Source organism: Mus musculus, chromosome 6 (assembly GCF_000001635.26).
Source record: "Mus musculus strain C57BL/6J chromosome 6, GRCm38.p6 C57BL/6J".
Taxonomy (NCBI): domain Eukaryota; kingdom Metazoa; phylum Chordata; class Mammalia; order Rodentia; family Muridae; genus Mus; species Mus musculus.
Window position 1 is genome coordinate 57632988 of NC_000072.6, and position 18797 is coordinate 57651784.

An 18797-nucleotide genomic window follows, 5' to 3' on the forward strand; every position below is an offset into this window, starting at 1 on the left:
TGGATTTGTGAAAAGATATTGTGTGAATTTGGTTTTGTCGTGGAATACTTTGGTTTCTCCATCTATGGTAATTGAGAGTTTGGCCGGGTATAGTAGCCTGGGCTGGCATTTGTGTTCTCTTAGTGTCTGTATAACATCTGTCCAGGCTCTTCTGGCTTTCATAGTCTCTGGTGAAAAGTCTGGTGTAATTCTGATAGGCCTTCCTTTATATGTTACTTGACCTTTCTCCCTTACTGCTTTTAATATTCTATCTTTATTTAGTACATTTGTTGTTTTGCTTATTATGTGTCTGGAGGAATTTCTTTTCTGGTCCAGTCTATTTGGAGTTCTGTAGGCTTCTTGTATGATTATGGGCATCTCTTTCTTTATGTTTGGGAAGTTTTCTTCAATTATTTTGTTGAAGATATTAGCTGGCCCTTTAAGTTGAAAATCTTCATTCTCATCAATTCCTATTATCCGTAGGTTTGGTCTTCTCATTGTGTCCTGGATTTCCTGGATGTTTTGAGTTAGGATCTTTTTGCATTTTCCATTTTCTTTGATTGTTGTGTCGATGTTCTCTATGGAATCTTCTGCACCTGAGATTCTCTCTTCCATTTCTTGTATTCTGTTGCTGATGCTCGCATCTATGGTTCCAGATCTCTTTCCTAGGGTTTCTATCTCCAGTGTTGCCTTGCTTTGGGTTTTCTTTATTGTGTCTACTTCCCTTTTTAGTTCTAGTATGGTTCATTTCCATCACCTGTTTGGATGTGTTTTCCTGTTTTTCTTTAAGGACTTCTACATGTTTGGTTGTGTTTTCCTGCTTTTCTTTAAGGGCCTGTAACTCTTTAGCAGTGCTCTCCTGTAATTCTTTAAGTGACTTATGAAAGTCCTTCTTGATATCCTCTATCATCATCATGAGAAATGTTTTTAAATCTGGGTCTAGATTTTCGGTTGTGTTGGGGTGCCCAGGACTAGGTGGGGTGGGAGTGCTGCGTTCTGATGATGGTGAGTGGTCTTGATTTCTGTTAGTAGGATTCTTACGTTTGCCTTTCGCCATCTGGTAATCTCTGAAGCTAGCTGTTATAGTTGTTTCTGTTAAGAGCTTGTTCTTCAGGTGACTCTGTTAGCCTCTATAAGCAGACCTGGGAGGGTAGCTCTCTCCTTAGTTTGAGTGGGCAGAGTATTCTCTGCAGGCAAGCTCTCTTCTTGCAGGGAAGGTACCCAGATATCTGGTGTTCGAACCGGATTCCTGGCAGAAGTTGTGTTCCACTCACCAGAGGTCTTAAGATCCCGTGGGGAATCCTGTGTGGGCCCTTGCGGGTGTTGGGCGAGACTCCGCTGGCAAGGTACCCTGGTGCTGGAGTGGAGCGGAAGGGGCTTGTGCCCCAGGTCAGGCCTGGGTAGTCTGCTTCCCTATTTACCGCAGTCTCAGGTTCCGCGCGATTGGATTGGGGCAGGGGCTGTGTTCCACTCACCAGAAGTCTTAGGATCCCGTGGGGAATCCTGTGTGGGCCCTTGCGGGTGTCGGGCGCCTGCGCTGGCAAGGTACCTCGGGGCTCGAGTGGAGCGGACAGTTAAATGCATTTATTTATGGTTTTTTTTGGTCATGATATTTTGTCCTTTCGGCATATGCCAGCAGTTCTCAACCTGTCAGTCACAACCTATCTGTGGGTTCCAATAACCATTTCACAGGGTTCACCTAACACCATTAGAAAACAGAGATATTTGCATTATGATCCCTAACAGTAGCAAAATTATAGTTATGATGTAGCAACAAAAATAATTTTATGGAATTTGGTGCATTAATCTGTCATTTCATTGTTCTGTTAAGCCTACTTGCATTCACAGTTATAACTGAAAAGAGCTGGATTTTGTGAATGATTTTGTTCTTCATCCTGGATAGTTTCTTGTAAATTCCTTTCTTTCCATATTGGTAGTGTTGGATTTTCCTGGAGAAAAGTAAAGATACTTGGAGGTTAATAAAGAAGTTAATAAGAATTGTTCAAGTGATGATGTAAAAAATAATTTTATGGTTGGAGGTCACCACAACATGATGAACTTTATTAAAGAGTCATAGCACTAGGGAGGTTGAGAACCACTGGCATATATCAAGCAGTGGTATAGCTGGGTTATTTGGTGGATTTATTTTTGGCTTTTTGAGGATTCTCCACACTGATTTCCAGAATGGTTGCACCAATTTGCAATTCAACTAACAGTGAATGAGTGCTCCCTTCTCGGCAGGTCTCTCTGGTGTCTGTTGTCACCTTCCTTAATGATCTTAGCCATGTGACTAGAGCAAAATGAAATCTCAAAATTGTTTTGAGGACATTTCTCTAATTCCTAAGGATGATGAACTTTTTATTTTCAGATGTTTCTTGGACATTTTTATTTATTCGCTTGAGAAATCTTTTTTTCAGACCCATAGCTCATTCTAAAATTATTTTATATATTTATATTCTAGCCATTGCCCCTCCTTCAGGTCCCCCCTCCCACAGTTCCTTATCCTCCTCCTCCTTGCCTCTGAGAGGGTGCTTCCCTCCCTTCCAGGCATCCCTCTTCCTTGGAGCCTCAAGAATCTCCAGGATTAAGTTCACTTTCCCTCACTGAGGACAGACCAGGTAGTCCTCTGATATGTATTTGCTAGGGGCCACTGACCAGCCTGTGTATTCTGCCTGGCTCATGGCTCAGTCTCTGGGACCTCCCAGGGGTCTTGGTTAATTGAGAATGCTGGTCTTTCTATGGAGTTCCCCTCCCCTTCAGCTTCATCAGTCCTTCCCCTAATTCAACCATAGGGGTTCCAGACTTCAGTGCAGTGGTTAGGTATAAGTATCTGTGTCTGACTCAGTCAGCTGTTGGTAGGGTCTCTCAGAGGACAGCCGTGCTAGGCTCCTCCTTCCTGTCTGTATGCACATCAAGCATCAGTAATAGTGTCAGGCCTTAGAGTCCCCCCATGAGATGCATCTTAAGTTGGGCAGATCACTGGACTACTTCTTCTTCAGCCTCTTCTCTATTTTTGTCCCTGCAGTTCTTTTAGACAGGAACAATTCTGGGTCAGAAATTTTGACTGTGGGTTGATAACTCCATCGATGGGATTACTACAACTCATTTTAAATTAGATTATTTATTTTCTTAACATTGTTTTTTGAAGATCCTTATGTATTCTAGAGATTAATCCTCTGTCAGATGTATCAATAGCAAACATTCTCTGCCACTCCACGGAATTCCTCATCACTCTGCTGATTTTCTTATGCAAAGTTTTATTATTATTCTTATTAATTTGTTATCCTAGGCAAAAGAAGTTCTATTCGGGAGGTCTTTTCCTATAACCATATCTTATAGAATAAAGCCAATCTTTCTTCCAGAAATGTCAGGTTTGAAATTGAAGTCTTTTATTCACTTGGAGTTAATATTTGTTCAGTGTGGTAGATACAGGTCTGTTTTGATTCTTCTATGTGTGGACATCCAGTTTTCCCAGCACCGTTTGTTGAACATGCTGTCTTTTCCCCAGTATATGTTATTGTCAAATATCACATGGCTGTAACTTCCTGCATTCATGTTTGGGTCTTTTATTATGTTTCATCGGTCTATATATTTTTACATTTTGGTTTTGTGCCTATACCAGACTTTTCTTTTGTCTTATTTCTTCTTTTTTTTTTTTTTTTCCCTATGCTTTGCAATATACTTTGATATCTGGAGTGGCAATCCCTCCAGCATTTTGCTCAGGATTGCTTTGGCTATATGGAGTCTTTTCTGGATCCATATGCATTTTCAAACTTTTTTTTCTATTTTTGTGGGAAATACTGTGGATATATTGATTGGGATTGCATTCATACTAATTTTGTATTGATTACACTATTAATTAACTACAGTATTAATTTTCCCACTCAACAAGCATGGGCTATCTTTCCATTTCCTACTATCTTTATCTATCTCTGTCTTCAGAGATCTAAAGTTTTCGTTGAAGAGGGCCTTTACTTCCTTGATTAGGTTTATTCCCAGGTGATTTAATTTTCAAGTTTTATTAATGGAAGTGTGTGTATGATCTTGGACTCAGCATGATTGCTGATGGCGTATAGAATGTATAAGCATTACATCTCTGAGGGGAAAGAAATCCTGGCAGTTGGGAGCTGTGGAATATGGCACAACAAACCTCAATTTCTTGAGAGGGAAAATCCGAGAATGGCTGCCTCTGCTCGGGATGAGAAGCAGCAGAGACTTATATAGGGTTTCTTGGGGAGTGAAACGTTCCATGGTGTCCTGGGATTCTTGGAGGAATTATATCTTGGGGCAAGCTCTGGGACTGGTGAGGGTTTTTTGTTTGGTTTTGTTTTGTTTTTAATGTTTTTTTCGAGACATGGTTTCTCCGTGTAGCCTTGGCTGTCTTGGAACTCACCCTGTAGACCAGGCTGGCCTCGAACTCAGAAATCCGCCTGCCTCTGCCTCCCAACTGCTGGGATTAAAGACGTGTGCCACCACGCCCGGCTCTGGCTACTCTTCTACCTCAAGGGCCTCTGGAGTTTCTCAGGAGCCTGGCCCTGCAATTGGAGCTCTTCAAGGATGGGGTGTCTTATCTTGCATGCAGGTAGAGGTCAGGCCTTTCAGCCAGAGAGCTGCAAGGGTAGTGCCTATAACAGGAGTCTCTGCATTTGGTCTGGAAAGTCACCCTGCTGCCTGAGTCACTTCACAACAAACCTCTCACAAAAGATTCATTGGGAAAAACACAGGAGGAGGGCTGGGTGGCCTCTGCTTGCAAGAGAGAAGCATCAAAGAATTGAGCAGGAGCCAGAGATAACATAGGTGTCCTGGGGGTGGAGCTATCTAGGATGTCTTGGGATTGGTGGCATTTTATGGCCTGATCTTGGGCCATTTTACTCCATAGGGCAGTGTGTGGCCACTTCCGATTTGAGGGGCTGGATCCAGCCATTATGGCTGGTAGAGTGTTCTCTCAGTGGAACCTGGTGAGTTTCTGGGTCCTGGGGGTTGAACCGTGCTACTCCTGTACCTCCAAGGCTTATAGAAAGGTCGATGAATTTTGTAAGTTTCCTCTCTATATTGCCACTTTTCTGAAGTCCAGAAGTTTCCTGATCAAGTTTTTGGTATCTTTTATACATATTGTATCATACTCAAACAGGGCTAATTTTATTTATTCTTATTTTCTAATTGTTATCCCTCACTAATAGAGGAAATGCCTTCTTGACTTACTGCTGTAGTTAGTGATTCAACTTAGAAATTCATGTATTTCTTTTAGGTTTTTTTTTATCAGTTTAATGATGGACAGATATTTCCTTATAATGTTCTGAATTTCTTTTGCATCAGTTGTAATGTCTCTATTCATTTTTGATTGTGTTATTTTGGATCATCTCTTTATTTTAGTTAGTTGAGACAGGGTCTGTTGATTTTGTTTATTTTTCTCAAACAACTAGGACTTAGATTAGTTGATACCTTGTATTAGTTAGTTGTTTCTATTTATTTTATTTTCCTCTGAGGACTCCATTTAATGTGTTCAGATGTCAGGTGTTGTGTTTTTATCTTTGTTTATCTCTAGAATTTTAAAATTTTTCTTTCTCAATATCTTTTTTGATTATTTTATCACCTATTTAATTTTCATGAATTTGTGTACTTATTAGAGAGTAACTTAATTATAAGATTGTAACGATATAGTCTTCAACCCAATCAGAGACTTGAGAAGGAATAAATATTAAATGAGTAGGCATGTAATACAGGCCGGAAGCTTCCAAAATTATAGAAATGTCAGAGAAAGCTGGCTGCCTGGATAGTCTCACAAATTTCTCTATAATGTTGGCGTATCCTTCTTCAGCCTTTAGGCCCAGAATATCTGATAAATTCTTCTTTGAAGCAAGAATTATGAAAGACTGCTCACCTTGTCTTGACAAAGCTTAGCAGTTGACTTTTCTGCTTCTTATTTGTCCATTTTGGACAGCATGTTGTCTGCAGTTGAAGCAGTTTCTTGCCCAGTGACTATCTTGCCATATATGAAGCAAGCTCCATATGGAATTCTTCAATGCTCAGCATCTTCTTCAAGTAGAATGGGAGTACTGCTAGGATCAGACCTGTCCCACTGTTATAAAAGGTCATTTATCAGTAAGATGTCTTTAAATGCCATATTCTGTTGTCTCTGAGATTTGTGAAGAGCATCTATGTATAAGTCCGTCTGCATAGGTAAATGTTTGTTTCTAGGTATTTACTATCTGTTCAACCTTGGAAATATATTTCTGTAATAAACTAAACATGTTTCTAGCATGACCATGAGATTGACTGTCTGACTATTAACTGACATTATCTTAATTATCTTAAACAGTTTGTAATAGTAACTTTCAGAAAGACTAGAAGTTAACATTACATTTTTAAGGTTTACATAGGTACAATAGCTTTTAAAAAGTTGATACTACTATGTTGTAACTAAATATAACCTTAATTTTGTATCAATATATAAAAACCTATACTAATAGAAGATTATTTTGACTAGTAGTGGCTCAATAATTTAAGAGTAGATCCAATAATCAGCCTTTTATTCTAATTATTCCTATATTCTACTTCTTTCTTTTCATCCCTTCTCCCTCCTCCCCCTAACACTAGATAGAAAAGAAAGAAGGATAGAGGAAAGAAAAAGAAAGAAAAATCTCTGAGTCTAAACTCCCTTAGTTTGTTTCTTTCCTGATTCAAGACCATTACAACTTGTAACTACCCACCTTAAATGAAAACAAAGAGCAATCATCCATTGAACAAAAAGAACCATCCACCCCACTTTTGGCAAATGGGTTGTTTTTGTCCTAAAGTTGCATCCTGCTGACTTGAAGCATTGTTTTTCTTTTGGAGGTGGTCGCCTAAAAATTGTGATTTGGGTCAGTCTAAGAAAGCTAGCTGTAGCATTTATTGTCCAGTCTTTGCATGCTGGGAAAATTCAGGGCTTAACTGAAGTCCTGACTGGAACAGTCTTTGATGCTCACCAACTGGGCCAGTAGCTTACTTTGAATCTGTCCTGGATACACAGTTTTAAGGAAACAGCATTGAGGCAGCCTGAGGTAGGATCAGGCAGGATGTGGGGATAAATATATCTCAATGTCTCAGCATCTTTTTTGTCATCCTTAAGGTAATTGTCTCAGGGCTGCTTGTCTGGTTGTTTTTTTCTGTGAATATGTAAGCGTTGAGGGGTAATACACATTTTTCTATTTACACATGCATGGGATGTGCAGTGTTTACCATCCAGCCTCAGATGAGTCTCGGCTCTCTGTCCTTCTTTATAAGTTAGTTTGGATTGTTTAACCAAACTATAATATGAATTATATCTAAGCCATTTGAAAGGATGGTATCAGAATTCTTGAGGAATCTATAGCCAAAATGATTTATTGGATACACATAGCTGAAGTTTTGGCACAAAACACTGTCATGTCTCAGCCAGTCTCAGAACTGTCCCTATGTAGAAGGGTCAGTGAAACAAGTTACCTGTTTAGTTGGTTTTCGTAGTGTTTGTTTGTTTGGTTGGTTTTTTTTTTTTTTTTTTTTTTTTTCCCTATCTGTAGCCAGAATCTTCAGGGGTCTGAAGTCACATCTGTCAGATCTGATTTTTATCAGTTTGGAAGGAATGCATAGCTTTTCTATTCCTGTAGAGAGAAACACAAAATTTCTCCCCCAAAGAATCACATTTCCTTCCTTCCATTCTTAGGTTAGGACATCCTTAATATAAGCAGTCTGGTTTAGTTCAGCAGTTTTTCCATAAGTCAATGTATTTTAGCAGTTATGCTATCTATCTCATTGAAGAAACAGCATTGAGGCAGTCTGAGGTAGGATCAGGCAGGGTGCTGGAATAAATACATCTCAGTGTCTCAGCATTCTTTAAAATCACACACACACACACACCACCACCACATTTAAGACTTGAAATATTGATGTCAACAAAATATTAAATATTAAACTCTCTTTGGGAGATTCTGTATCGCCCTTTTGTTCTATGAACATTATCTTTAAAGCTCTGTTAGATCGCTGCACAGTTACTTGTGTGGTATGATTGTAAGGTATGCCTATAACAGGCTTTATGTCATAATGTCTAAAAAATTGTTGTATTCTAATATATGATACCCGAGCATAAATAGCTTCAGTCTGCAAATGCTTCTCTAAGGTAGCCACCATCTAAAATAAATATGCAATCTCAGACTCAGCCTTTCTAGAACTTAAGGCGGAAAACCATTAGGATTTGAAATATGCATCAATTGTGTGATGTATTATCACATATGTATATTTTCAATTTTCAAAATCTGCAAAATTATATACATAAGCTATTGCATGTTATTGCTCCCAGGTAACTTCATTAAGCATTGTATTGCTATGAGTTGCCATTATAATTCCCCCAAGCATTTATGAATTTCCATTTCATCTGGAACTTCTTTTTTTTTGTTGTTGTTTTTGTTATTGTAGGATCCAGATTGGATTCTTTTGAAGGTTCTTTACTCCGATTTAAAGAATCCTCTAACCTCTGTTCTATGGCCGTGAACCTAGCATTCTGTCTTTCAGTTCTCTCCTTACCTAGGTCTGTTTTATTCTGATCTTTCTTAGAGAGGATCTATAAAATTGTAATTGTTACAGAAAAAAAAAAACATTTAAATGCTGATAAACAAGACAAAGTCATATGCAATCCAGATGCATTGAGTCATTGTGCTTCTCCGCATTTTCAACACAGAAAATATTTTTCTTTTCAAACTCTAATTCTTTACTTCCTTCAGAGACTTTCTCCCTGTATTCTTTCTATATTCATTTTTTCCCCTTTAGCACTTAAACACATTTTCGAGCATATTATACCTGTTTAGAGCTTTGCGTCTGGGCTTGGATTTTTTTTTTCTTTCTGCCTGTTGCTTTTGGCGCTTCTCAGCTAGTACCTTGTGTTGCCAGTTTAGCATCTGGCAGTTTGAGTTGATTCTGACCCATGAGGGCTGGTGTCTGTAGCAGGCTCCCTTTGTGGGTTTGGCCTGGAGCCAATGTTTGCCCTCTGACTTCTGGGCTGCAGTGTACACTGTCTCTTTTTGGCTCTGAGCCATTACCAAACTGTGCTGCAGTTTCCCTAAGGGCTCCTAGCTCTCTCAAAAAATTTTAGCCTTCTAAATTTCCTCCAGCTAGGAAATCGTGTCCCAGCAACCACACGGTGACTCACAACCATCTGTAATGAGATCATCTAGTGTGTCTGAAAACAGCTACAGTGTACTTAAATATAATAAATAAATAAATAAATAAATAAATCATTAAAAATACACTTTAAAAAAAATCTAACCTTTCCCTTATAGCTTAATTTACTGCTTAATAAACTACATCTCTCCTTGGTGACTTTTAGTATTGTTTAGATAATCAGATGCTCTAAATTTATTTAATTTTGTAAATGAACAATGAAGATGTTTAATTACTTATTAGTTTACTGAATACTCATTCTTTACTTGGAAGAAAACTTCTAGTAAGCACATTATAGTTAAAAATATGGAAAAATAAGCAAAGAAATAGGGAAAAAAGAAAACCAGATGCTCACTAGTCAGATGCACCTGTTAATCTACCCTCTACCAACATTAAACTGTCCTACCCAGGGTTAGTGCTGGATCCTATAATTTCTGCATTTGGTAGGAGAGGAAGAAGAACCAGAAGTTTAAGCTCATCCTTAGCTACCTATATATAGGCAGAGATATCGTGTGTGTGTGTGTGTGTGTGTGTGTGTGTGTGTGTGTGTGTGTGTATTTGTGTCTATCTCTGTGTGCCTATCTGTATATGTGTATCTCTGTTTCTATATGTATGTTTATACACACACATATTTCCATTTTGAGGTCAGTCTAAGCTACATGAGATTCTGCCACAAACCTACAAAGCAAAATAGAAAAACTACACACACACACACACACACACACACACACACACACACACGCACGCACACATGCACACACACACACACAATATTGATATGTTGTAGAATAGGCCAAGGATTTTACGAAAGTATGAAATTGCATTCTCATATTCTTCTCAGCTACTTACTACCTGCTATTTTGGTTATGTTCCCATAGTGGGTAATAAACGATATCTTACTGTGATTTTCATTTTCATTTTTCTGTCATCTAATACTTAATAAGTTTGAACAACCTTTTATGTAGTTATTGACTAATATACTTTATTTGAAGATTTTTTTTGCTTATTTTACAATTATTTCATCTTTGTTTTTATTATTGGATTATAATTATATATGCGTGTATATGTGCACATAGTTAGTATATACAGGTTTTTAATATGATACTTTTGCTTTACTCTGTGCATCTATTTCACTTTCTCAGTGGTGTCCTTTGAAGCATGAAAGTATTGTTACTTTTCTCCCTTCTTCCCTCCCTCCTTCCTTCCCTCCTTCCTTGCTTCCCTTCTTCCTTCCTTCTTTCTCTCTCTCCTTTGTAGTGCTGGAGATGCAACCTACAGCCTCACAGATGCTAGGCAAACACTCTGTCACAGAACTAAGCTACGCCCCACACAGCCCTTTTGTTGTTATTTTTGTGTCCGGACCGGGCTTTTGCTATCAAGTTATAGCTGGCCCAGAACACGTGGTCTTCCTGCCTTAGCATCCAAAGTGCTAAGATAGGCATTTTCCTGATGTTCATCTTAGTTTTTAATTTTGGTAAAATATCTCTCTGGCTCTCTGTGTGTGTGTTCCTATCACTGTCTCTGTCTTTCTCTACCAGGGCCTCATGAACCCTTGGCTGTCTCAAGTCCACTATATAACTGAAAATAACCTTGACCCTCTGGTGCGACTCTCTCTGTCTCCCAATAGCTGAGATGACAGGCTTATTTGCCTCTGGGTTTGTATGAGGTGCTGAGAACTGACTCCTGGACTGTGTTCATGCCTGGTACAAACTACTAACTAAACAATGTCCCTCAGCCTTACCTTTTTTTTTTTTCTGAAAGTTAAATCTCTAACCATTTGTCATTACTTTGTAGAAATCTTGCTAGATTTACCCATTAATACTAAATTGTGGTTCCACCTTTGAGTTTCTGTGCATACAATCCTATAATTTAATAATAATACCATTTTTCTTTTATCTTTTTGCATGTAGTACATATAAGTTGTGGATGCATGCCTACTGAAATAGTTGATTTCTGAGCATTGTTTCTTCTGGGAACCTTTGTTAATCCCCTTACATACATAGCTAATGAGAAACTATATCCTAGATATGTGGCTACTTTCTGATTAGTTACAAGTGGGCAACCCATATCTTGTTTTTTCAAATAAACCTTTATTTTTAATCTATATGTGTGGGTGTTTGTCTTGCATGTATGTCTGTGCACCACTTGTATACAAATATCTATGGAGAGCAGAAGAGGTCATTGGATCCCCTAGAATTGGAGTTGTGAACTATCATGTAGTGCTGGGAATTGAACTCAGGTCCTCCAGAAGAGCAGCAAATGCTCTGAACTGTTGAGCCATCTCTCCAGCCTAAAGAAGTTTTTGGCTAAGCCAGCAGTAATTTATTCTCAAGGTCATAGGTATCTTGGTTTAAAGGCCTACTAGGAACCTGGTTTGAGGTCAGAGCAGGCAGCCTCTGAGGCTATGTCTCAGGAATTCTTACATCTATCTGCTCTTGGAAGATGTAGTTTTTTTTTCCCATTTTTATTAGGTATTTAGCTCATTTACATTTTCAATGCTATACCAAAAATCCCCCATACCCACCCACCCCCACTCCCCTACCCACCCACTCCCCCTTTTTGGCCCTGGCGTTCCCCTGTACTGGGGCATATAAAGTTTGCAAGTCCAATGGGCCTCTCTTTCCAGTGATGGCCGACTAGGCCATCTTTTGATACATATGCAGCTAGAGACAAGAGCTCCGGGGTACTGGTTAGTTCATAATGTTGTTCCACCTATAGGGTTGCAGATCCCTTTAGCTCCTTGGGTACTTTCTCTAGCTCCTCCATTGGGGGCCCTGTGATCCATCCAATAGCTGACTGTGAGCATCCACTTCTGTTTTTGCTATCCCCGGCATAGTCTCACAAGAGACAACTATATCTGGGTCCTTTCAGCAAAATCTTGCTAGTGTATGCAATGGTGTCAGCGTTTGGATGCTGATTATGGGGTGGATCCCTGGATATGGCAGTCTCTACATGGTCCATCCTTTCATCTTAGCTCCAGTTCTTCTGTCACCATGTATCTGAGTACGTGTGTCACCTTCTTTGTAGCCTGTCCCTGACTTTAAAGGACTCCTTACCCAGAATTCTTACCATGACCTACACTATCTCCATTGTTTTTTTTCCCACTATCTCCACTCTTACTCTCACATAGAATGATATCTCCCCCAAAGATAGTTTTTTAAAATTTTTAATTAAATTAATTGAGAAGACCTTTGTAAATTGACCATGAGTACCTTACACGGATTATATTTTGGGATATGTACCTCATTTGGTAGAGTTTTAAAAAATTTTTTAATTAAATTTATTGAGAAGATCTTTGTAAATTGACCATGAGTACCTTACCCGGACTGTATTTTGGAATACACACAGTGTATCAAAAGTATCAAAAATATCTACGTGTATCAAGTATCAAAAATACATGTGAAATTGTAAAAGCAAGACAACACATAAACAAATTGATATAGAATGAGCATTTGTATTTGTAGGTAAAGGGGAAAAAACCCCAACTGTCCTGCAAAGGCACAGAGAGACTGGCACTAGAAAAGATACGTGGAGAAGCCAGAATTTTAAAAATTCTGATAGATACCATGACTGATAGATACCATGAGGATGGAAAATTCTTTGTTGTTGTTGGGTTTTTTTGTTTTGTTGTTTGAGTTCAGTTTGTTTATTCCCTTGTTTTGAGACAGTTTCTCTGCGTAGCTTAGGCTGCCCTGGAACTCACTTTCTAGTCCAGGCTGGCCTCCCAGAGATCTATCTGTCTTTGCCTACTGAATGGTTGAATTAAAAGTGAACACCACCACCACCTGGTAGATGGAAAATTCTTGAGTGACAGAATTTGATTTTTCAGTGAAATATGCTGAGTGAAGTTTATCCCATTTAGTTCAACTAGTCTAAAACACACTTTCTCAGTCACTGACAAATGTATATATGCATATAAATCTAGGTTTTACCTGCTATATAATTTATTAATAGAAAATGAAATTCAAGGTCTTGTTTTCTTTAAGGCTAACTGTCAACTTCCAGAAAGTGCCTTCATCATAAATGAGCTTTCTGGCATCTTTAACTTTGATGCAGAGGCAGGAAGAATGTTCATACGGCATAACGATCTGGTAAGTATAACATATCGCCTTGTAAGAATGTTCATGACTTAAAGTTGTTAGCAACTATGTCATCCCTACATCAGAAAATGTCCTTATTACAATACTAAATTTGCTAAATTGCATGCCATTGAAAACTTAAACACTTTGCTCATAAAACAAATTTATTTTCTTGTAGAATTATCTCTAAGGGCTAGATATGAACCTCATTTGGTAGAGTACTTGCTTAGAACAAATGGAGGCCTCGGTTCTTGATCCATAGTACTGCATAAAGCAGGTATGGAAGTGAGGTCCTGTAATCTTTATACTTTGGTGAAGGATAGAGAATCAGAAGTACAGGGTCAGGGCTTGAGAGATGGCTCTATGGTTAAAAGAACTGGATGTTCTTCCAGAGAACCTGGTTCCATCTCTAGAATCCATATGGTAGTTCACAACTGTCTGCATCTGGAACTCTAGTTCAAGGAGATCAGACATGATCTTCTGGCATCTTTGGACATTGAAGACACTGCATGCATGTCATACACAGACACACATGCAACACTAAAAACCCATAACTTAAAATGATAAAATAATTTAAAATTTTAAAAATAATTTAAAAAAGAGGTGCATGTTCATTCTCTGGGACATAGTGAGTTTAAGATCAACCTAGGATATATGACATTTTGTCTCAAAAACAAAGAAGGAAAGGCAGATAGACAGACAGACAGAAGGAAGGAAGAGGAGGTGCTTCATTGTAATAGATTCAAAAGATCCTAGCAGTAAATATAGTGATAACGTTAGGAAAGGGATGAATGTTATTCTTTTTTCATTGTCAAAACCTTTTTGCCTCTTTTTTCTTTTTTTAGGACTGTACAGAATCCTCAGATATGGTTGTTTTCAGTGATTTTCTATTTGTCTTTGATTTGCCATCCAAAATTAAACTAATGAAATGTGACTCATTTGTAAAACTGATGGTATGTATGTTTTCTGTTACTATGCCAAACTAACTGAGGCTTATCCTTTATAAAGGGATTTATTTAACTCAAATGTTCACTGACATGATGTAGGAATCCTGACAGGCCCATTCTTGTTTCTTCACTACCCTGTCTCCCACCACCAGCATTAAAACACGAGGAGAACCACAAAAGGACTTTGCCATGTGTGATAGAGGCCAGTTGCATTGGATGGCCTCACTTTATAACAACCTGTTCTCACAGGAAATAACCCACTCTGTGAGGCTCATAGTGATCCCTTCCAAGAGTAGTGTCCCATGACCTAATTATCTTCTAGGAAGTCCAGTTAAAAGTTAATTATGGCCACACTAGAGACAAAGTTTCACATGAATCTTTGGAGACTCAGTCAAATGATATTCAAGCTAATATGGGTAACCACTTTTTTGTGATGAGAAATTTAAAACATATATAAAGTAAAAATAGTAGTATTCTTTACCAAGACCCTCAGGTATACACATTTTACCACATGTGTTGGTCTACCACTTTTGTTAATTTTGCAGTTACTACTAGTTCTTTCTTCTGAAGTATTTTAAGACAAATGCCAGCTCAAATTTCTTTTCAGGATTTAACCCTTTAGTCAGCTAATCTGGTCACCTCATTTCTCTGTGTTCTGGCTTCCAGTTTAATATTTTCCTCACTTATTCTTTTTTATTAAATTTTTAATTTAATTTTAATAAATTATTTACATTCCAAAAGTTGCCAGTCCCCTCCCCTAGTTCTTTACCCCATCGCTTTACCCCCCTGCCTCTGAGAGGGTGCTCCTCCACCTGCCCAGTTTCTCAGAGCTTGACTTGTAAGCATAAACATATTTGAATACTATTTTGTTAATTCTTTGAGTTAATTCTTTTGACAATATTAACTTCTCATCAAGCTCCTCCCAGATCCACCCTCACCTCTCTACCTACCTAATTTAAATGTTCTTTTTCTCTCCATTACACCCTGTTTTTAATCCCCAGTCCAATTAGTGTTGCCCATCTACCACTCCTGAATTTTACAGTCTTACCACCCCTTCTTCTGTGAAGGTCCCTGAGCCTGCAGGGAAAGGGTATGATATACGCCCTATCGCTGAAGACACTGGATACATGACTCATAGAACATAGAGGAAATCAAGTAGGTACTGACTTAGAAGCTGCATTCCTATTGGCTAGCTTTTGTGGTCCTAGAAGGTGCTAATCACACTACCACAGGGGTAAAAAAAATCATCAATCTGACCTAGAGATGAATCCTGCAAGATAATGACTGTCCTGGCAAGAGATGTCAACTGCTGCAAGAGTGGCATGAGTGTCTGGAAATAACCAACCATTTTCTGGTTCAATTTGAAGCTCATTCTATGAGATTAAACCAATACCTGGCACCAGTATCAGGGCCAAGGAACTTGTGCCTACGTAGGTTAGAGATCCTAGAGGAGAACTTACTATTATTATTCTGCTAAATGGACATGGTATTAAAATAACTACTAATGATTTATTGCTATACACATAGATTATTAGTGAATTTCTCAAACTCTATTAAAGAAACTGCTTCTTATAACACATACTAATTAACATAGAGACCCATAACTGCTCAACATGCAAATAATGAGACTGCAGAATGCACAGTTCAAATATGATATCTATATCCTATATCTAACACATACTTTCTAATTTTTAGAACTTTCTACTTTGACTGTTTTGTTCCTCTCTCACAATTGTATCACTAGCATACAACATTTACATATAACATTTACATATTATATTATGTCTAAGGAAAAATTATATATTTATATATAACTATATATAATATAGCTGTACATTAATATAATTATTATATATAATTATTAAGATAATTATATATAAATAGTATTGCCCTAGACTTTATATTAAAGATTTTTCAAACTTTTTTTGATTGCTACAGCTTGTTTTCTAGGTCATTTCCCAGGAAAGATTCATATTTATTTAAGCTATTTAGATGTTAATGATTTATTGGAATCCAACATCATGCCAGGCAGTGGTGGCTCATGCCTTTAATCCCAGCACTTGGGAGGCAGAAGCAGGTGGATTTCTGATTTCGAGGCCAGCCTGGTCTACAGATTGAGTTCCAGGACAGCCAGGGCTACACAGAGAAACCCTGTCTGGAAATTAAAAAAAAAATCCAACATCATATACATTACTGCAGTTGTTATAAATGCAAACAACACTGACCATCTGTATAAAACAAAGAAGTCTAGGGCACCATGTCCACAAAAGAAGCCATTTGACACAAAGTATTTCCTTTTTATACACTATTAATTAGGTTTGATTTTGTCAGGGGATCATGCCATAAATTCCAGGGTTTTACAATAAGAAATCAAGACACAAGAAGCATGCTAGTAATATCATTCCAAAGGTAGACTTATCACTCTATTGTTATTAATGTTGTGTTTTATAAAAAAGAAAGAGCCAGGGTAAGTTTGTTAGAGGCACGGTATGGGGAGACGGAAAGGGATGCCTCTGCGTGCCCATCCCTTCCTCCTGAGGTGCCAGGCATATGACAGATATAGCACAGAATTGAGTTTATTTAGTGTATGGGGAGTTGAGGAGAAAGTAGAGACAGAGAAAGGCAGAGAGAGAGGTGGGGGAGGAAGGGAGGGAGTAGAGGGTAGAGGCCAGCTAGGAACACACGGAGAGATGGGGGAGGGGAATGGCAAGAGAAGGGACAGAGAGAGTAAGAGAATAAGATGGGGGGGGGGGGACCAAACAGCTCCTTTCATAATGAGTCAGGCATACCTGGCTATTCCCAGATAACTGTGGGGTGGAGTCTAGAAGGAATACTAATAACTAGCTCCTTTTAATCACCATGTCATTAGTGAGTTTGACCAAGTCCTATTTTCATCTGTCTGACATTCTGGCAAAGGGAAAAAGTAAAGCCTTTCCCTCCCACATGTAACCTCCTCATAAAATTCCTTTAAGCAGTTCCTTCCATATGTAGTATTTTCTCTATAGAAATATCTAATCTATCATGTTAATGAGAAAATACGTGAACTTTTACAAGTTACATATAAGAAGGACTAGGAGAGATTATTTCTAGTAGTAATTCTCATGGGTATACTTGGGAAGCAGACTTCACAGCTCTGTTCTCCAAAGGATTTGATGTATAAAGTCAAAAACTGTAAGCTCCAAAATTAACCTAACTAACTAATTTGAACTAACTAGCCAATTCAAACAAAATAATGTAGAAAGGGAAGACTCACACACAGGGACCAGGTGGAGATTATGTGGACAATAGAATAAGATGGAGATTCTTAAACCAGGTCTTCACTAAGCAAGAGAAATTTCTGCCTGTTATGGTCAGTGGCCACTGTGGGTCATTCAGAGCCATGAACAACATTGTCTAACAGTCAGTGTTGCTGAAGCATCCAACTACAGATCCCGAACACAGGAGTCAATAAAGAACCAGAGGAAAAGAAAAGCTCAAGGAATAACAGAAAAATTTAGTAGAATTGTGTGAATGTCTCAGTACTTGGTGGTGTGGCAGAGGGGTTCCCCAGTCCAGAGTCGAATATGCCTTACCTAAGGTGGTAGAAAGCTTGTATGAACAAACACACCTGCCCTAGAAACTTGTTATCCATTAATCAAAGTATCGCTGTTGCAAAGCAGACCCCAAGGGAACTGTCTTGACTCAGGATTCCTAAACAGTGCTTTATTGTCTGTGTGCTAGACCTGAAGGCTCAGAGGTATGTTGAAGTTTAAATCAAGGGTAGTCAAGTCCAGTGCTAAATTTCTAATCCAAAGAAGTTTAGCAGAAACAAGACCAAGGCCTATTGGAATATTGACAATTTAAGAAAGCTCAGGACACTGCTGCTTTAAATGGCAGAACACTGCTCCAGAACAGTGTGGTTCCCTGAGACAGTTTTAGAGACTTCCAAAATGGATGCTTATTATATTCATGGAGAATCCTCTCAGAGAATGTCTTCCCTTTGTCTTCTTCCTATTGGCATCACCTTTCCTCATCTGCCCCATGCCACTTACAGTCATTTCTGAGCTTTACATGTAACACTGGACTTCTGAAGGTTGATGGTAGATTGTTCTCTTAGCAGGTTTGATGTCAGAATTATGATTACTATAGGAAGGGGTTATAGACATTTTTAACTACTTAACTGTTCATGGCTGATTACTCATTTTTGCACAAGAACATTAGGTGCTACAACTTGTTTGATCCTGTAATTGTATTATCTTACAATTTAATACCACGTTTCTTAAATTATAAGTATACAGAACACTGGCATCAAGACACAAAAATATTTTTATTAGAACTATTCAATATAAATCAAGCCTGATGCTTTGTGCCTGTAATTCCAGCACTCAGAAGGTTGACTGGGTGTGTGGCAGGGGCAGGGAAGGCACGGTGGCTGCACCTGTTGCAAGAACAAACAATAAACAAGTACTTAAAACTTTTTAGGTTTATTTTTTGTAAAAAGATGGGAAACCATGTAGCCCAGGCCAGCCTTGAATTTGAGCCTTGTATATATACCCAAGATGGCCTTGAATTTCTTTCTAAAAATGTTTTTATGTTTATGTCCTGTACTCATGTGTGCTGCCATCTACATATGGAGTTC

The 18797-nt window shown here is 38.4% G+C and overlaps 1 protein-coding gene across 1 annotated transcript in view; it reads left to right on the forward strand.

Moving 5' to 3' along the window:
• Herc6 (hect domain and RLD 6) overlaps positions 1-18797 on the forward strand; it is an 84145-nt gene that overhangs the window by 51996 nt on the left and 13352 nt on the right. The window contains exons 14-15 of the mRNA NM_025992.2: positions 13140-13244; positions 14078-14185. Coding sequence (NP_080268.1) covers positions 13140-13244; positions 14078-14185 — 213 coding nt within the window. The remainder of the gene's footprint in view (positions 1-13139; positions 13245-14077; positions 14186-18797) is intronic.